This window comes from Sorex fumeus, unplaced genomic scaffold (assembly GCF_029834395.1).
Source record: "Sorex fumeus unplaced genomic scaffold, SorFum_2.1 ptg000051l, whole genome shotgun sequence".
NCBI classification, from domain to species: domain Eukaryota; kingdom Metazoa; phylum Chordata; class Mammalia; order Eulipotyphla; family Soricidae; genus Sorex; species Sorex fumeus.
The window spans coordinates 36,870,901-36,890,407 of NW_026606108.1; the positions used below are offsets into that span (position 1 = coordinate 36,870,901).

General features: G+C 48.2%; 1 protein-coding gene across 2 annotated transcripts in view; it reads right to left on the minus strand.

Annotated features, from left to right (window-relative positions):
* Positions 1-637: 637 nt before the first annotated feature.
* KLHL3 (kelch like family member 3) overlaps positions 638-19,507 on the minus strand; it is a 134,608-nt gene continuing 115,738 nt past the window's right edge. For both annotated transcript variants that reach the window (XM_056124384.1, XM_056124382.1), the window contains 7 exons: positions 13,037-13,154; positions 12,035-12,232; positions 10,214-10,315; positions 7,752-7,880; positions 4,432-4,572; positions 3,585-3,728; positions 638-966 (listed from right to left, as the gene is read on the minus strand). In XM_056124384.1, coding sequence (XP_055980359.1) covers positions 938-966; positions 3,585-3,728; positions 4,432-4,572; positions 7,752-7,880; positions 10,214-10,315; positions 12,035-12,232; positions 13,037-13,154 — 861 coding nt within the window. In that variant the 3' untranslated portion in view covers positions 638-937. The remainder of the gene's footprint in view (positions 967-3,584; positions 3,729-4,431; positions 4,573-7,751; positions 7,881-10,213; positions 10,316-12,034; positions 12,233-13,036; positions 13,155-19,507) is intronic.

Sequence of the window (19,507 nt, forward strand, 5' to 3'; positions counted from 1 at the left end):
TCCTTTCCTGGGACCCCAGAAGCTGGACTCTCTCTGGGGCCATTATGCGCACAGACCTGATCCTTGCTACCATGTATGTGTGTTGCTTCTTATGTATTTTTTCTCCAGTGTGTCACTTGGGGCTTCTCTGAAGAGAACATTTTCCCAGATGAAGAGACAAAGTTCTCCCAAACTAGAATCCATGATATCAAAGATCAGTGTGACAGTCTGTCTGCTTGCTTCCTGGAGGGGAAGGACTGGGCATCTGCTGTTCCTCGTGCTAGCACGGAGGACATGAGATGGACCGGGACACCCAGCTCCTCTGCAGACAGCAGCAGTAGTCAATGCCGGGCTATGGGTGTGGTCACTGTACTGGCCCTCACCCGGGGATTTCTGGACACTTCCTGTCCTACTGGACCACCAGAAGACAGCAGCTTCAGTAGTCTCAGGGGCCCCATGGGCAAATGCAAAAGAGAGGTCTCTGTGATTTGATTTTTTAGCATCATTTAAGGATCAGTAGTAAAGAAATCCAGTAGGTCATCACACACACACACACACACACACACACACAATTTGACAGAACACATCTCTCTCCTCTCCTTCTCTCTCTCTCTCTCTCTCTCTCTCTCTCTCTCTCTCTCTCTCTCTCACACACACACACACACACACACACAGAGTTTCTGTTATCTGTTGTCCCTGTAGCAACACACAAAAAAACAAAGGTGCTGCCAAGCTATAAGGAACCCACTGCTCAGGGCAGTGGCTGAAACACCTCGGGGAGCAGGAGGTTGGTCCCTAGTCTTTGTGCTGGGATGCCATGTGGCCGAGTCCAAGGAGAGCAATTCTCACTCCATTGCAGCCTGAGCACACGGCAGCAGGGGGCATCCAGTCCATGACTTGCTGCTCTGAGGCACAGCAGCACCTCCCTTCCTCCACCTCCTGGCAGTGGGAGTTGGGGTCACAAGGGCTTGTGAATCACAGCAACACCTAAAATGAAAACAGGAGAGAGTTGTCTTCACTTCTTTGAAGTTGTTCAGCATTTCAAGGAGTTCATGAACTCAGGCAAAGTCCATAGTCACAGCCAAGGATAAGGGTGCTATTCGCACCCAGATATTAAATTTTGGGGACTCAGGCTGCATGGTGCTCTTCCCTATTTTCTCAGCCAAGTTCCTGGAAGACTCTGGTACTGACAAGTACAGACCCTGGAGACACAGTGAGTCCTCCACCGCCACCACCACCACAGCATACACTGACTTTGATTGTAGAACCTCCTCTCACCCCAGCACATCCCACACAAGAAACCCACAAGGAAGTGCCACAGCCCTAATGGTGTCACTCAGAGAATGGATGAGGGGTGTGATTCCACTATTAGAAACACTGACACAAACTGGAAGGAACATGAGCTGACTTTGTGGAACTAAGAAAAGCTAAACTCAAGCCACCATACGCTGTGGCCTCAGGCAAGACCATTTCCCCTTCCATCTCAGATCATATAATTCAATATCACTGCGCTGAAAGACCCCTCCCACACTAAGGCAATAACCCCCTTACCTGGGCAACCACAGGTAATAATAAACCTACAGACACTTACTCCTAATTTCATGGAACTGATATGTTGGTGGAAAGTGACTAAGTGAAATCATGTGTAACAAAGGCAGACAGTTGGAAAACATTGTTTCCTTCTTTGGTTAGGATTTCTGCTCATCAACATTATAATGAAACATTATTCAAGGACTTGCTGGCTCTGCTTCTTCCTATATAGACATCTATGCAAAAGTCTAATTTACAGACCAGCTACTAAGAGACTAATAACAGTAACTACTATTAAAATAGAATAACTAAATACTATATATCATAATAACAGTCAAGTAAATGAAATCTTTCTCTCTGAATTTCTTATTGTCTATAATACTTCACACAGTGGTCACCCACTAGTAACTGAAATGGAAAACCACAAATAGTGGGAGACAACTACACTTGCAAAAAGCAATCCAGAAGCATCTGTGTGTTAGCATTAGCCCTGCTGAACCATATTTCACACCTAATCTGAGGACTCAGGAGCAACCCTGAAATCCTGCTGCAATGGACTGAGGTTATCTGCAAGGTCCTGCAGGTTGACTGAGCCAACGTCCCTCCTACTTGCCTCCTGATAATAGAGACCCTCAAATCATGAGCTCAGCTTGCCATACCACCTCACAGACCAGTGGGAACCTAGTCCTGGCCAGTATAAGGCAAATGTAGTTCTGGCCGAGGCTACAAGGCCCAGGAAATGGCAGCTGTGATCAGTCAGGCTGGCCAAGTGAAGAAAGGGAAGCTGGTTCCTCATGACAGTTGGGACTGCCACCAGACTCCTAGCTTCCGCAAACAGATGTGCTCTTTCCACAGTTAAACAAGGACCTATCAATTTTTCTGGTTTCTGCAACGGAACAAACTCCTAAGATTTAGAAACAAGGTCTAGGGTTTTACAATCTTAACTGGAGCCTTATTCTGACAGAATCCCAAGAGGAAAGGTTCTAGTCAAAGATGAAATTGAGAGGACACTGTGAAAAGAAACTCCAGGATTCCCCAGCTAAGACAACTTAACAGACAAGCAAAGCTGTGTCCTCAGACCCAACTATGGGGCTATCCTGGGTGCAATTTCAGGATGCTTTGGCACAACATGACTTTTTTTTTTTAAATCTATACAGGCCACTCTAGTGGTGCTTGGGGCCCAGGGGCCTCATCTGCTGAGTTTTTTTTCTTTCTTTCTTTCTTTCTTTCTTTCTTTCTTTCTTTCTTTCTTTTTTTTTTTAAAAAGTGGGTCCAGAGCAATAGTATAGCAGGCAAGGCACTTGCCTTGCATCTAGACAACCTGGGTGCCACTCTGTATGGTCCCTGAACGCCTCTAGGAGTTATCTCTGAGTACACAGACAGGAGTAAGCCCTGAGCACTTCTGAGTATATCCCCAAAACAAATAAAAGTTCTATATGAAAATGTGTTTCTTGAACTGCCTATAAATTCTACCCTGTGTCAGACACATTAAATGCAATTACACTGTTATCCTCCACCAGAGGGCTATTAAGGTGTGACTGAACTGCAGAGGGAGGGGAACCCGGCCACAGCAACTGTGTGTGACTGTGACCCACCTGCACAGTTACACCAAGCCCTGTCCCCTTCAGGAAGTGTTTCCCCTTGTCCAATCTTCCTGTGTCATGTTCTGAAGTCTGCAGAGAACATTTCATTCTGTCCTTAAGTGCTCATCAATTACAACTCCCTACTCTGTGCATACAGGTCTTAGCTTCACAGTCTAGTTACTTAGGAGACTGGCACAAGACATGCCAGGACTGACGATAAAATTCTGAACCTTCTCATGACAACACAGGTCAGACAGGAAGTAACCTTCCTGGGACACAGAGCTAGGAATTCTGAGGCTAAGTTCAGAATTGCTGCAGAACCAAGTACTAAACCTGGGTTTTTGTTCTGGGCACAGAAGAAAGGAATGGTGACAGGTGACAGCTATGTGCCACCCTAGAGGAGGCACTCAGTCCTGAGTTCTGCAAACACAACCCTCCCATGCCTAAGCCCCACAGCACAAGAAAGGACCCCAAAGAGCACTGGGTGCTGACCTGCATAGCTCCGCCCCGTGCTCATGTTGGTAGGCAGCAGGGTCCACTTGTCGGTGACAGGATTGTAGTACTCCACTGACGCTAGGTTGCAGGATCCATCATCCCCGCCAACCACATACAGGAGCCCGTTCACCGCACAGACCCCTGGAATCAAACAGAAGCCATTACCATGAGTGCCAAGAGCCTTTAGCTTAAGCCCAAAGACCCAGAAGATCACATCAGTTGAGGCCATGAGCACATTCAAGGCACCCCCATTTGTACGTCCACTCATCAGCAGCAGGTTTGCAAGCAGGTGACATGCCTGAAAGTCACCTGCAGATCTTTGTGGCCCAGGAAGATGAGATAAGCTCATGCTTACACAGGGCAAGGAGGTAGAGCCACCTACTGATATGTTCTGGGGAAGGGTTTTAAGAGGAACCAGCTTCTAGGGGGAGCTGAGCTCCAGAAAACAGTCCCTGGAACCCTTGGGGGCAATCACTCAGCAGGAAGGGAAGGAGGCAGAGAACTGTCCCGGTGGAGAATCCAGCAGGGGCCTGGCAAGCTCACAAAGGCCGGCCTGGCAAATGTCCAACACAGCCCTGTGCTCAGCCACACAAGGCAGCTCTGTGGGGGCACTGATGCTGACCTGGGCACTTTTTTGGTAGTCATGTGCAGTGGGGGTCACCCCTCCAGTGGGTCATCCCTCCCAAGCTAAGTGGATACCCCCGGCTTTCATGGCTCTGAGGTCTCCCTTCGTCCGGCAAGTGGACATCTCTTGTTCAGGGACCAAGTTCAGATCTGACTACTGGAGTCTCTCCCTACAGGCCCCCAAGCCCACTGCATCCCCGGGGTAAAGCCCTCACATTACCTGCATTGCGCCGGCACATGTTCATGTCGGCCACCTGCTTCCAGGCGTTTGTTCCAGGGTCGTAAACCTCAACGCTCTTTCTCACCAAGGGCCCGTCGTGCCCACCTGTGGCGTACAGCTGCCCGCTGAGAACCCCAACTCCTGCAAGGCAGACCACAGACTTCCAGCCGCACATCAGATGCAGGCACCAAAGTTGCAAGACCTGCCATTCTGCCTGGGAGCAACTTCATTGGTTTTTTTTTTTGGGGGGGGGGGGGTGACACTCAGCAGTGCCCTTGTTTCCCCAGATGAGCCTCAGTGTCTTCATGTGTGAAACCAAACACCTGCCTGTCTAAGATGGCCAACCTGGAAGCTTCACAACAGAAAGCAAATATAATCTCACTTGTAGAATTTCATATACAGTGCAATGTAATGTTATAGCAATAGTTATATACACATATATGAAAATATGTGTATACATGCACCTATAAAAGCATCAATCTATGTGTATGTAACACTATGGGAGAGAAGAGTCATGTTAAAAAAGAAAAAACTGAAAAAACATCACCACAGGGGGCACAGAGGCAGGGCTCTCGCCTTCAACACAGCAGACCTAGGCTCAATCCCCGCACCACATGTGGTCCCGAGTCCTACCAGGAGTAAACCTTGAGAACATACAGGTGTGGCCTAAACACAAAACAAAATAAAATGCCCACCATAACCTTGAAAGCAGTAATTCCCTCTCCTTCTTGCAAAGCTACAGATATACCATTTCTTTGTTCCAAGCTGTTGCATGACTTTTATTCCTCATGTTGAGAGAGTAAAGACTGAACCATGATGTGGGTGTGCTGGGATCAAGCCTGCAAGATGATCCTGCCCCAGATGTCTGACTAGAAAGTAATGTTTCAGTGCTTTGACTGCATCTCTTATAGGCTTTCGCCGACCCTTTGAGACAGGTCAGATAAGTGAAAGGCAGAAGAGAGTGGCACTGAGCCCTAGAGGGAGGCAGCTACCTGGTGCCATGACACAGAGCTCAGGACCGGGGCCTGAAACTCACCTGCATGCCGAACCTGCCCCTTCAGTGCCTCAGCTTTCCAATCTGCAAAATGAGGTCAATGAACTACATCAAGGGTTCCAGAGAATTATTCTACTGCATTTCAAGTAGCTGGGTAGCCATTTGTTTTGAAACACAGGTTCCTCAGTCTTACTCTCTAAGAGGGCTAATCTAGGATTTGAAAAAATACCACAGGGGGCTGAGATGGGCAGATGGGCAGTCTCAACTACAATGTCCTACCAAAAGGACTGAGCTGCTCTTACCCACATCTGTTTGCCTGGCTCTGAAGGTAGGATACTCTCAACAAATACCCTGTGAATGGTAAAATCTGTAAATCCAATCCAGCAACCATGCTGCCAGGCTGCTCGCGTTTGCCCCAGGCGAACAGCAGATGGTGGTGTTGTATCAAAATAACTCTTGGATCCGGTCTAAAAATTCAGTGTGTTCCCATGCTGCCTCCATGTGCAGCAGAACTACCACAGCCTAGACACAGAGGCCTCTGTCCCCCACACCAGCACTGCCCACGGCCGCTCTTGGAAGAAGCAAGTAGCTTCCAGAAACCGGAGGCTCCCAGGACCCCGAGTCATCACGACTCCACATGGACCTCCACACAGTCTGTGTGAGATTTTCTGAGGCCACACACGCTGCTCCAGCTGCTTTCTCTCTGAACACACCTGCTTCCTCAAGGCGCACAGGATTTTTAGGAAGTCCAAGGATGGCTCTATGCAGACTCTGTACCCTGAAATCCCCAGAGCTGTGTGAAAGGAGAACTGCAGCGGGAGGTAGGGGGATGACAGAACTGTCCCCTCGTCTCACATTGGGAAGGCCAGCTTGGAGGTGCTCGGGGCCAGGCCCACAGTTGCAGAAGAAGGTCAACCTCAAACGCAGGTTTCCAGGTGCCCGCTCCATGTTCAGGAGGGGCCAAGTGGGCAGGGCCAGCAGGAACAGGCAGCCTCAAAGGAGCAACCTCAACACAAAGGCTTCTGATGTGGAATCATGGACCTTTTTTCTTTTCTACCCAGTAAATACACAAAAGTTCTCAGAATTTAAAATATCAAATCATTTTAAAGTTGCTGGAGAAGTGGTCATGTGTTTGGTACTATAAAATGAGATTCCAGCTCAATCTCCAAAATAACACACACACACACACACACACACACACACACACACACACTAGCAGTGTGAGGGCAGGCGAGGGGGGCAACTCCCAATTGTGTTTCTCCTCCCAGAAGCCCTCCAGTCTTGCTATAGGACCAGGCTGGCCATTACTCCCCACAGGAACAGAAGCAAGAGTCAGTGCCCCTGCCCAGAGTCTCTGCCTCCCCTCCTGGACCTTATCTTTAGGCCCCTGAGATGATGGTAGAAAACAAAGCAGGGAAGGAGGAGCTGTCACTCCAGTTCCTGGAAAATCCCAAAGGACATGGTGTTCCGGTCTCCCCACAGGAAGCGGAAGAGGCCGGTGTCTGGGAAGGCACTATCTCCACATGTGGGGTGATAGGGGATGAAGGGAAAACACTCATCTCTAGATCCAAGTATTTCAACACCAAGACAGAAACTCTATACAAGGAAGTGTGGGCATGTCCATGGAGGGCCAGGACAATGTGAGACCTTCAGAAGAATAAGAGGAATCTCGGGGTTGAGGAAGCTGACAGATCTGAGTGGGCATCTTTACTCTGCCAGTTACTAGCAAATTATTCAACCTAGGATCCACTGACTTTCTAGGCCTGATTAGTGGAACTATAATTAGATCAGTGTTTTTGGTTTCAGTTTTGGAGCCATGCACAGCAGTGCTCAGGGGTGACTCAGGACTTTGTGCTCAGAATTTTCTCCTGTTAGGTCTGAAGGAACCATGTGGCCCTAGAGAACAAACCTCGGTATTCCACATTGCAAAGCCTGTGCTCCATCCCTCTAAGCTACCTCTTTGACCCTTCATCCACTTTTTAGGGCTGTGATGAAGATTACATTCATAGAGGCACAGGAAATGCTGAGTAGGACAGCACCTAGCACAGAGCAAGCCTTTACGCTGAAGAGATGCAGACACCTCGCAAGAAAGAGGGGGAGTGAGTATGAAGAGAACATGACCTCATCCATTTGCTTAGCAAAGGAATCTGTCCCCTGGGAAAGGGAAACTTATAACTGTTTGTGCCCAGCAGAGAGGTTTTAGTGGGATTATATGTATTGGAAGGAAAGGAGGAAGAGGAGTACAAGAAGAGAAGGTAGAACAGTAAACTGTTGCCAGATAAAACCTGACACAGCTCACCTGTGACCATTCCCCTGACCCCCATACCTGCACCGCTGCGGCGGGTGCTCATGTCTGCCACATATGTCCACTCATTGGTCGCTGGGTTATACTGCTCCACAGTGCTCAGGCACTGTCGGGAAGCCCCATCATAGCCCCCAACAGCATACAGCTTCCCTGGAACAGAAAGAATCACTGAGGGCAGCACCAGGGACCCCAGCACAGTGCTGGGGGCAGAGTAGTCAAAGTTCCACTTGAACCCACTGGGGCCTCCACTCCATTGACACTCAGGGCTTCTTTCTTCTGGAATACCACCAGCTCGCTCCCAATCAGCCTAAGCATCCTTCTCATCCCTATTTACTCCTTTTCCTTCAGTCACAAGTTCCTCAGAAGCAGTGCTGAGCTTCTCCCTAAGTAAGCATCATAAAGTCCCAGCACACGATTGTGACCTTCACTGCTGCGGCTCCGCAAACCCTCGCTCGTAAACTGCAGCAACTCTACTTCAGAATTATGCACCAGGACAGAGAAAACCAGAGGGACCCACCTAGCAGCAGGCGGGCTCATGGTAGCAAACAATGAAAAGAAAAGTGTTCTACAAAAGCCCGTGTCTTATACTCCTTTCACAGCTCAGGAAGGTGGAGCTTGCAAACAGAGTCCCTACACACTGGTGCTGGGGTGGCTGTTCACCCACCCCAGACTGGACTGGCTGGAATGTATCTCTAGACTTCTGAGATCTCTGAGCCATGCCCAAGAAACCAGAAGCACGGATTACCTATTTCAGAATTAAAATGCCCTGCACTTTAGTATCCAAGCACATTCTTTCTCGTGGACATGAGGCTGAACCAAAGAGGAAGAAGCTGGCATCTTATCTATCCCAGAGCAATGACTCAAATGTTTAAGGTCTAACACGTGGTCTCAGAAAGCAGTGAGAGGATCTCATATGTGTAGGTTGGGGCTAGAGAATCCTACTTGACCCACACAGTTTTCAGACCTATGGGGGACCATGAGATTGTAAAGGGGATCATAAGCATACGCTGTATAGACTAAACACCCAAATACAGACCCACTGACTATGGTGAGTTCATCAAAAGTTTGTTTTGCATTTTTCAATCATCAACCTGTAATTTTCTTAACATAAATACCAAGAGTAAAACTTCTATGGGAAATCCAAAACTACTTTAAATTAGAGAGAGACTCTTGGGCTCAAACCAAGATTCCACTATCAGGCATCTGTTTATATGTCAAATGCCAATTGTCAAATAATGCCTTCCCTTATCATCACTAAACCTGGTCATGTTTTCTGCTTGTACCATCCTGTCACTGAGCCCTTCTAAAAGAAAGAAGGCCCCAGTTCCCAGTTCTGCTTCACTCCAGCCTGAGGAAGCATAGCTGGTTCAATGGGTGCGGGGCCTGGCCATTCCCATGGCGTTTGGGGGCTCAGGCACCATGACCAGCTGCCCACATCCATAACTCCTGGCCCTTCCAGAAGGAAAAAAGCCTGAGATAGAAGCATCTGAGAGATCCTGATGGTAACCCCTCGTTCTCCTAACACAAACTCTGCTCTGCTGGGAACTTCTGCCTGAAGTTCAGTGCTCACTGTCCCCTTTCCACAGAAGGGGATTTTCAAGACAGCTAGCAACACGTACCCCTGAGTGCCTTTCATTTCCCTAGCATCATCCAGACTACCGCACAGTAAGGAGATGCGAGAGGGAGGTGAATTTCTGTGGAGGACACTTATTCTATAGGGTCATGGAGAGGCAGAGGCCATTTAAAATCCTCTCCTCACATTACCACAAATGCTGTAATTTAGCCTCTGTGCCTTGGGATGGCCCAGAGCCAAAAAGCACTCCAAATCCAGAACAGGCAAAGAGAAACAAATTCCTCCACATCAAAGCAAGACAGTTGTTCTACATCTGAAGCAAGCTCACAAAAGCCTTTGTCAAGGTAAGTGCTTTAAAATACAACCAGGACAAGGCAAGCGTTTTAAAATACAACCAGGATGGTGCTTCCTCTAACCCCCATCAGTAATTCCAATATGCATCAGTTGCAAGTGACCCACTTGGGGTTTCCCCTGGAGTCCTTACCCAGGATAGCATTTTTTTTAGGGGCTGCTTTGGTGGTTGACATTCCTAACTAAGAAAACAAGAAGAAATGGGACAGCAAGGTTAAGTCACACACTTACATTTGGCAGACAAATCAATTTCTATTCCGCTAGAAAGATGATCTGGCAAAACCAGTATGCCGTGATACAAGGACAAAATCCTTGCATTGTTTCTTGCCTAGTGTGTTAAGGGGAAAGTGTATTTGTAAATACACAGATGGCTGTGGAATAGAAGCATAGAAAATGGTGTCTGTGTGCCTGTCTGAGGATGGTGCCGAGCTGCACGAAAGACCTGCCTCCCGGCCGAAGTCCCACCTCCCCAACAGAAGTTCCACCTCTCAACTCTTCAGGACCCTGTTCCAGGCCAGGATGACTGCCACAGCCCCAAGACAAGGCCCGGGCTTCTTACCCTCCACCACACCTACGCCCACGCTGCTCCTCCGCGTGTTCATCGGGGCCACGAAGAACCATTCGTTGGTCTTATAGCTATAGGCTTCCACCGACGCTAGGCCTAGGACACAAAAGACTCATGATGTATGTGGCCCAGGTCTCAGCATGCAGAGCTGAGAGGCAGAGGGGGGTGAGTGCAGACATGGGGACTGGAAGCTGCGGGTGTGGCTGAATTCCCCTGCCTCACCACATGGCCTTGACAGCTCTCTGGGGCATATCAGGGTGATCTATCTGAGGGCACCACTGATGCTGAAGCTGGGCTGTGAGAAGAGATGGGGTGTAAATGAACACTCTGAAAATGTCAACAATTACACTCAGAGAATGGAGTCCCCGGGTCACAGCACTCCTGTACTCACCCCCTTTCCCTCCTCTTCCTGTGCCCTAGAAGCTGGGAGTTGGCAACTTGCTAGACTTTCTGAAAGAGCCCAAACCCCAGGTTTCTGAAATGGCTTTGCTCTGCTGAAATATGAGTTACATGAGTTACCCTTCTGTTTGCTGCTACCTGAAACACAAATGTGTCTGCTAGAACTATAACTGTTATCTTGTGATTAGGAGGTTAAGGCCAAGAGATTCCTAAAGAACTTGGCCCCTGATCCTTGATCAACTAGACCAAGTCTAAACTTCAATTTCTGGACTTCTTTCATAACTGAAGTCCAGTCTCTCATTTATTTAAATCAGAGTTGGTCATGGTTTCTGCTTATAGCAAAAAGCTATTCCTATAAATCCTCAATGCCTGATTAGACACCCATTTGTTCTCTTTATTCCCATACCCAGCTCTCTTGAGGTAGCCTCCAGGGTGGGGAGTAAAGACCCCAGAATGAAATGAGTGAGGCAAAGGGAAAGCTGGGAAGTATCAGCAACTTGTGAATCAGCAATTTGTGAAGACACAAATGAAAATTCTGGTTAAAAAGCATCATTATTGCTGACATTTGTGGGAGCCAAATGATATCATTTGAATTCAATAGAGTTGCTCTCTATAATAGAGACATTTGCCTGGAGCTTGGGGGAGAGAAGAGCTCCTTTCAAGTCCATGTTTACTAAATATCTCATTCCAACCTTGCAGTAGATTAAAACCAAGGCTAAGGGAGCTCACCAACAGGACAGGGCCTTGCAAAGGCAGCGGGATGAACAATGGACAAAGCTTATGCGGCCTGAACCAGGTTCCTTCCTTGGGCTGAAACTCAGCTCCCCTTGTCACCTGCAGACCCTTCAAGTTCCAATCCTATGGAAAGCTAAGGCCTCTCTCTGGCTTTCTGGGTCTCCTCTTGTAAATAAGTGAGGTTCCCAATCCCTGGAGCGATAGCACAGCGGTAGGGCGTTTGCCTTACAAGTGGCCAACATGGCCGACCCGAGTTCGATTCCTCCGCCCCTCTTGGAGAGCCCAGCAAGCTACCAAGAGTATCTCGCCTGCACGGCAGAGCCTGGCAAGCTACCCGTGATGTATTCGATATGCCAAACACAGTAACAACGAGTCTCACGATGGAGATGTTACTGGGCCCACTCAAGCAAATCGATGAACAACGGGAGGACCATGACTGTGACCGTGACTGTGACCCAATCACTGGAAAGCAGAAATGGGCCTCTGCTCAGTTTGAGATCCTTCCCAGAGGCTTAGAAATGATCGCATGTGGGCACCGACAGAGATGAGCAGGAAGGATAGCAGTCTTGGGGCAAGAGCCAGAGGGAGAGAAGGTTGATCCACAAAAGCATGGGAGGAATCAGGGCTGCACGAGGGGGTGTCCCAGCTGGGAGAGGAGGTGGTGCTTCTTCCTGTACCTACCAGTGCTGCCATCAAAGCCTCCCACTGCGTAGAGTAGGTCGTTGAGCACCGCAGCGCCCAGCGTGCTCCGACGCTCCTGCATGCTGGCAATGGACGTCCACTGGTCCTTCACGCCGTCGTACACATCCACAGTGCGGACTCGAAGGGAACCATTGAACCCGCCCACAGCGTACACGTGGCCCGCCATGAAGACCACACCTGTGCACAGGGGATCAAGGCACTGAGGTCAAACAAGAGTGGGGGGCTGCTCCCCTGTGCAGCTGAGTGACAAGGAGGGACACAAGGCAGGTAGTTAGATAACTTCCCACCAAAAGGAATCTCTACCTTCAGGTGTGTAAAAGTCACTGTGAGATTCACGGGGTTTCATTTTATGTTTTGTTTTGTTTTGTTTGGGGACCACTCCTGGAAGATGCTCAGGGGTTACTCCTGGCTCTGCACTCAAGAATTATTCCTGGTGGTGCTTAGAGGAACATATAGGATGCTAGGGGTTTAAACCGGGTCAGCCACGTGCAAAGCAAGTACCCTACCTGCTGTACTCTCTCTGCAGCCTGATATTCACAGGTTTCTGTGTTTGTTGCTATCATTTTTGTGGGAGGTCGAGGGGTAGAGTACAAGGGTTACTGTTGTTAGGCCATATTCAGAAGTGATCAGGAGTAATTCCTAGCTCTGTGTTCAGGAATCATTCCTGATAGTGCTCAGGTTTCCATATGGGGCGCTGGGGACCAAACCTGGGTTGGACGCATCCAAGGCAAATGCCTTACCCACTGTCCTATCGCTCCAGTCTCTCATTTTGTTTGATTAAAACAAATTCCTGGATCCGTTTGAAGTCCCAAACAGCATAAGAACTGACCCCAGATGGGTGAGCCAGAAACTTGATGGTCAGGTAGGGGTGGTGAGTGGAGAGGGTGCTGCACAGGTGCTGGGGGAGGCAGAAGCAAGTGGCCTGGTGCCAGACAGGAATGAGCTGTGGAGAGACGGGTCGTGTGAGGTGGTACTGCTCACCTGCTCTGCATCTCCTGGAGGGAAGCTCAGCGATCTGGTCCCACCGGTCCTCCTCAAAATCATAGCACTCCACACTGCGAATTGCCTTGGGCGCCTGGCCTCCGACCACAATCATGACCTCCAGAAAGACAAGTGGACATTAGCCAGGTCTTCCCGCCATCCAGAGTCATGGATGAACCCATCTGTGGAACTGCAAATTGCTTAGAAATGAAGGAGGTACCAGTTTACAGAGAGAGAGAGACTATGCACCAGCTTCCCCAAATCACATACAAGTAGGAAGAGTCAAGTCTCAGGAGCTTCCTCCCTCAGAAACACAGTTATCAGGGGTGTTCCTCCCAACTGCCCCAGTTCTTGGCCATGTGGAACACATGCAGTCACCCACTCAGGGTATTTCCTGCCATCTCAGGGTCCTCAGGGATTGGGATGGGAGTGGGTGGGAGGGGAAGGTAGGGAGCACATTTTTAGCCCCAACTTTTAGCCCCAACTTCAGAATAGAGTACAGAATTTAGATGCATTCTTAGAGTAGAACGATGTCCCAAATATTACTGAATACACAGACTACAAGGGAGCACTGTTCAGCGAAGTATGGGAGACAACTTATGGTGTTCTGGAAAATAGTCCTTATTTCCACAAGTCAGGTCAGAGCTACCACAGCCAGGCTGGGGGTGTGTGTTATCACTCACTTGTCACCACAATTCTGTCAGGTAGATACTTCACCCATGCTGACAGATAAAGAAAAGAAAGTACAAGAACAGAGGAGGGCTAGCCACGGTCACCAATGGAGACAGGCAAGCCAAGGCTACCTGACGCAGTGCTGACGTCAGCCCCACGCCTCTGCCACTCCTGCCCGGCCCACCCACACAGCTTCACAGCCATGTTTTCAAATCACAAGGCACGGTTTCAGCAGTGAGTCATGAAGTTTATTTCTTTAGAAAGAGAAAGAGCCCTCATTCACATAACTTTCATGACAGTACATTGCCACTGCTCTACTTCATTGTAAGATATTGTTGTTAATCTCTTGCTGAGCCTAATGTACACATTACACCTTTATCAGAGATATGAACGTACAAGGAAAAATTCATAGTGTTTATAAGGTTCAGTATATTCTACTGTTTTAGGCATCTGTGGAAGGTCTTGGAATGCACCTTCCTGAAATAAGGAGCTGCCATAAGAATGGTCACGGTGTTCTCTTCACATTCTCACAAGGAACAGTGATTACTGGGATCCATGGGCACCCACAGGAGTACGTGGCCCCAGTACCTATTATCCTCTGCATGTGTCAGGGATGACCACTGCTCAAGATGAATCATATATACCCCAAATTCTAGATTCGGGCTTATGCACTAGCAACATGGGAAGGTACTGGCCATCAGAATCAGCCCGTGCTATCCACAGCCAAATGTGGGTCACCAACAATCCCAAACTTAGAATTCAGTTCTGACTCCCAGAAGATCCCCAAGACACACAATCCAGGCGTCAAGTAGCAGCACCAGCTTCTTGCTTCCAGATTTCAGTTCTGCAGGGGACTCTCTCTTCAGTCCTTGGCTGAGGAGCTCTGCTCATGGTCCACAGCAGCCCTTTTCAGAGAACAGCTGGAGGCTACATTATGTTCCACCTGTGACTCTGCTCATATTAGCAGCCAGGAACAGTTTCATAGCCTCAGCAAACCTCTACCCATGCCCAACATCCCTGTGTAGGGCTCAAGGTCTTGCCTGGCCTTCTGAGGCACCCTAGAACTTGCCTTGTCCTTCTAGTGTTTTGAGTCAGGCATGCTAAATAGAAGACCAATGACAGCCAGGATTTTCTCTGCAACCAGATTTTTTTGAAGTTGAGCAAGCCAGAGTAAAACTAATCTGTGTTTTTTATCCTTGTGCCCCATACCCTTACACATGCCATTTTAACTCCCTGAAACATTTTTCCATTTCTGACCTAACATTCTGCTCTAGAGCCTGCTTCTTTTTCAAATCTGGTTTCACATGCCACTTCCTCCGGGAAGAAAGGCACTCTGACCTCCAAGTCTGCCATGATTTCAGTCCCTTCTCTGAACTCACACAAGCCCATCTGGTGGGCTGGCTCCTCACCCTTCCTGTCTCTCCCCCCACCCCACCCCGCCCCACCACACACACACACACACACACACACACCTGCAAAGGGTGCTGCTCTGAGGTCTTATGACCTGGGGGCCTCCAGGGACCAGGTAACAGTGAGGACTCAAGTATTTACTTGGGGGGCTGAAGCGAAAGTACAGGGGGTAGGACGTTTGCCTTGCAATGTGGCCAACCCGGGTTCAAACCCCAGCATCCCATATGGTCCCCCAAGCACCACCAGGGGTAATTCCTAAGTGCAGAGCCAGGAGTAACCCCTGAGCATCGCTGGGTGTGACCCAAAAAAAAAAACCCCAGCATTTATTTGGAGTAATGAATAAGAAAAATAGCATGTTGCAAACAATGAAACAAAAGAATCACAGTTTCATGCAAAGAAATACGTGGGCCCAGCAGCAGTGGAGTCATGCAGTCTCACTTCAGCTTCTCGTCAGCTCTTGATGCCGGAAGTCTCGCCCACAACCCGCCTCCGGGCACCATCTTGGTGCACCAACAGCCCGGCCCAGAAACTCCCAATTGAATCCCAAAATGGAATACAGAGATGTCTCCGGAACCCAACCATTTATAATCTTAGAATTTCAGATGTGCGCAGCCGGGTAAAACCTCTCATGATAAGCAAAATGAGCAATGGAAAATAAATGATCTAGCGTCTGCCCCTGGAAGGCAGGATTGAATGGTGGAGGGAAAAAAATCTAAGCAAAATATAATGTCCAAAAGTAGAGAGAGAGTATCTGAGCAATTGTCTACCATAGAGGCAGGATGAGGACTGGGGGGTGGGGGGGTTGGATAATGGGGACATTGGTGGTGGAAAGTTTGCACTGGTGGAGGGATGGGTGTTTGATCATTGTATGGCTAAATCTCAAAAATAAAAGCTTTGTAACTATCTCACAGTGGTTCAATAAAAAAAATAATTAAAAACATAAAAAATAAATGTTTAATGAAAGGAAAAAAGAAAAAAAGATACATGAGCCAGAATGTCATGGGGGTGGGGGGGCAGTTAAGACATATTGGAACACCAGATTACAATTTGGAAGAACTCTGAGGAAAAGAAACACTATTAAAAGAGAGAGAGAGAGAGCATGCCTCTCCCGTATTTTATTCAATCACAAGAAGAAAGGCTGCCGATTTTTCATACAGGCTTTGAGGCTCTTGCTGGAAAAATTTTAAAAGGCAAAGCTTTCAGGGTAGGTCATCGTGCCCCAGAAACTGTCTTCTGCCAGGAATCGAGAAGCATAGTCATAATGGAGAAAATTCAGCACTCATCTCTGACAATTTTCAGAGTTACACTGAAACAATATAAAAATCATGCCAAAAAAAAATGTCATGTCAAAGTAAAACCAAGTACAAACACAATAATAATCCAGGAAATATTTTTAAAATAAATTTGCTTTTGAGCTTACAAAACTACTGGTGAGACGTGACAGTTCATATGCATAACCTGCACAATAATCTGAAAGAGAAATTAGCAGTGCTGATGGGTAGGACCACCCATTTCTGAAATTGAGAAGGAAACTCAAGGCAGAGGGCCAAGGAGCTACATTTCCTGCTTCTCCCAGGGAAATCCAATTTCTGTGGCAGGTGTTACAGGAAGCGGCCAACTAGGAGCAGCATGTTCCTTGATACATGAGGTTGGAGAGCTATTCAAAGGGATTTCAAATCTTGAATAATAAAGGACAATTGTTTCCATAGATACCCAATCTTAGCAACCAATTAGACAAAGATGTGTATCCCCCAAGGTCTACAAGCATTACATCTCTGAAGTTATAAAGAAGAAACTACTTCAATAAGACTACAGCATCAGGGCATGAAGATACATGATCCCTTCTCTCCCCAAAGCCCTCACTTGAGATTTTCAGAAAAAAACTGAGATCCACAGAGTTTCATAGGTATGTTTACTTCTTTTCCCAACACTCCCATCAATCCCCAATTTACTAAAAATTTTAATGCATTTAGCAGAAGTCACTAAGTTCAACTGGTACATCTTATGATCACGATATTTAACATCCTCCAAAGTAACCCTAGGTAAAAACTATCTATAGGGGTTCACAGTAAAACCCCCATATAAGAATCACAATAAGCAAACTGGTTTCAGGCTAATAAGAACAAACAGATGGCAGATGTAAATAATCTGGGCTAGACAAAATATTTCATTATCACTCAAGCATTGAAAGTGCACAGCATCCTGGCCCCGAGTCTGTTGTCTCCTGTTTGAAGGCACAGGAGAGTTCTGGGGTGTTTGTGGAAAGGGAGTGGCTACTGGCCAATTCCCAAGAAAAACCCTCTCATTTCAGAAAATCATATGGCCACTGACTTTAGGGAGACCCTGAGGCGGCCTGGATCCACAGGAAGGAATAGCGTTCCCAGTTGACCAGACAAATTTTAGACAGAGATCCCTGGCATCTCTTTCACAAGGCACTGGGTACCACTCTGAGAGTCCCCTTTCTAGGGGAACCCTCCTAGCAGGCAACAGCTGGTGAACAAAACTGAGACCTTAACCCTCACCCTGCAGTCATCTGACTCTCGTCTATCGTAGGAGGAACAACACATTTGTCGCCAGACAAGAGGAGAATTCTGTCCACTCTTCCATGACCGGTGAACTGGGCAGGAGGCAGGCCCAGCCAGTCGGTCCCTCGGGCCAGGGCAGGAAGCGAGATTCTCTCTTACCCTGGTGCGTGGGGCCGCAGGGCTAACACCAAAACTCATCCGAAGGAGCATGTCCAGGTCGAGGCAGAAGATGCGTCCCCGCAGGCTCCTGAGCAACAGGTGCTCCAGGTAAGGACAGGCAGCCACGGCGCAGCGGCAGTAGGGGTGGCGAACCCGCCGGGTGGGAGCAAGACCACAGGGGAGAGGAGTGGGAGAAAAGTGGCCCATACCCAACAGCTGTGAGGCCCTGGGTAGGTCCTTACTCCCACCTTCATCGCCTATGTCGGGATGGTGCTCAGAGGCACGGCAGGGAGCACTCAGCACCATGCTTGGTAACTAGCACATGCGAAATATTAGCTTTGATTATCAGATCAACACCAGCACCAGAACAACTGTGGAAAACAGTTGCCAACTTGTCATACATCCATGTTAACATGACTGTAACCATGTTACCTAAACTACAATAAAATTCCAATTAACCAAGAAAATGCCGCTATAAAACACACTCCCAACAAATGGTAGAAAAGGCCACAGGTGATCTGAGCAGGAAAGGGTGAACATCACAGATTTCAGATTGGGGGCAGGGGATTTGGGGGACATTCCTGGAGCTCAGAAATTGTCAGTGTGTGGCCCTGGCCCAGGTGCCAGTCCAGATATTCACCCTGCCCAAATTTTCTATACCAACTCTGATGGCAGAACAGCTGGCTTGCAGCACAAATATATTTTTCCTTTTTTGCTTTTTGGGTCACACCCAGCGATGCACAAGGGTTACTTCTGGCTCTGCATTCAGGAATCACCCCGGCAGTGCTCAGGGGACCATATGGGATGCTGGGAATCGAACCCGGGTTGGCCGCGTGCAAGGCAAATGCCCTACCCACTGTGCTATTGCTCCAGCCTCACAAATGACTTTTTGGTGTCATTTTTAAAGAGCTGACTAGAGCTGTCGACAGGACTATACCGAAACAGTGAAAAGTGCCAGGCTCAGTACATCTCTAAAGGGTTTCATTTGCATCTTTCTGGAACCTCATTTCTCTGCTGCATGGGGTGCCTGCTAAAGGTGGACTCTGCCAGGCTGAGAGACAGCCTCTGGTTGTTCATGGCAACCCAGGCTCAGGGAAAGTGCTGGATGAGGGATGTGTGGGAGCCAGGCTGATGCTATTAGCTGTTCCAGTTTGAACAGGTCACTGTGATCCAGCCTATGCAGCTCAGGAGAAAGCATCCCTCACTCTGCTGTTCTCCCCAGGCAGAACTCTATTTGCTTCAAGGAGGGGGTTCAGCTGGCATGCAGACAACAGTGCAAACCTATCTCACCACGTGGCTTCTCCATGTTGGTTCTGTCAGAGTCCATTTGACTAAATTCATAACAGCCCAATCTAGACTTCCTAGGGCTTTGCAACAAGTCATTATGTCCTAACATTCCTCTTTCATTACTGATTTGGCTGACATATTTTATCCTGCTTTCTCTGAGGGAACGATTAGCATTAAATTTGCCTAGAAGGCAAGAGACTAGAATGTGTCCTGTCCCTATATCCTCCTTCTATCTTAGCACTCAGTTTAAACGGGTCTGTGAAGTCTGGAGTCAACAGCATGGGATAGTTAAGAGCACAGGGCGTGGAGCCCAGATGCAGACAGGGTTTGTGGGCAGAGCACTTCACTTGTCTTGCATGTGTGAAAACATAGGTTGCATGCTCGCCACTGTGTGGGGAGCACAGGATGTGGAATCAGT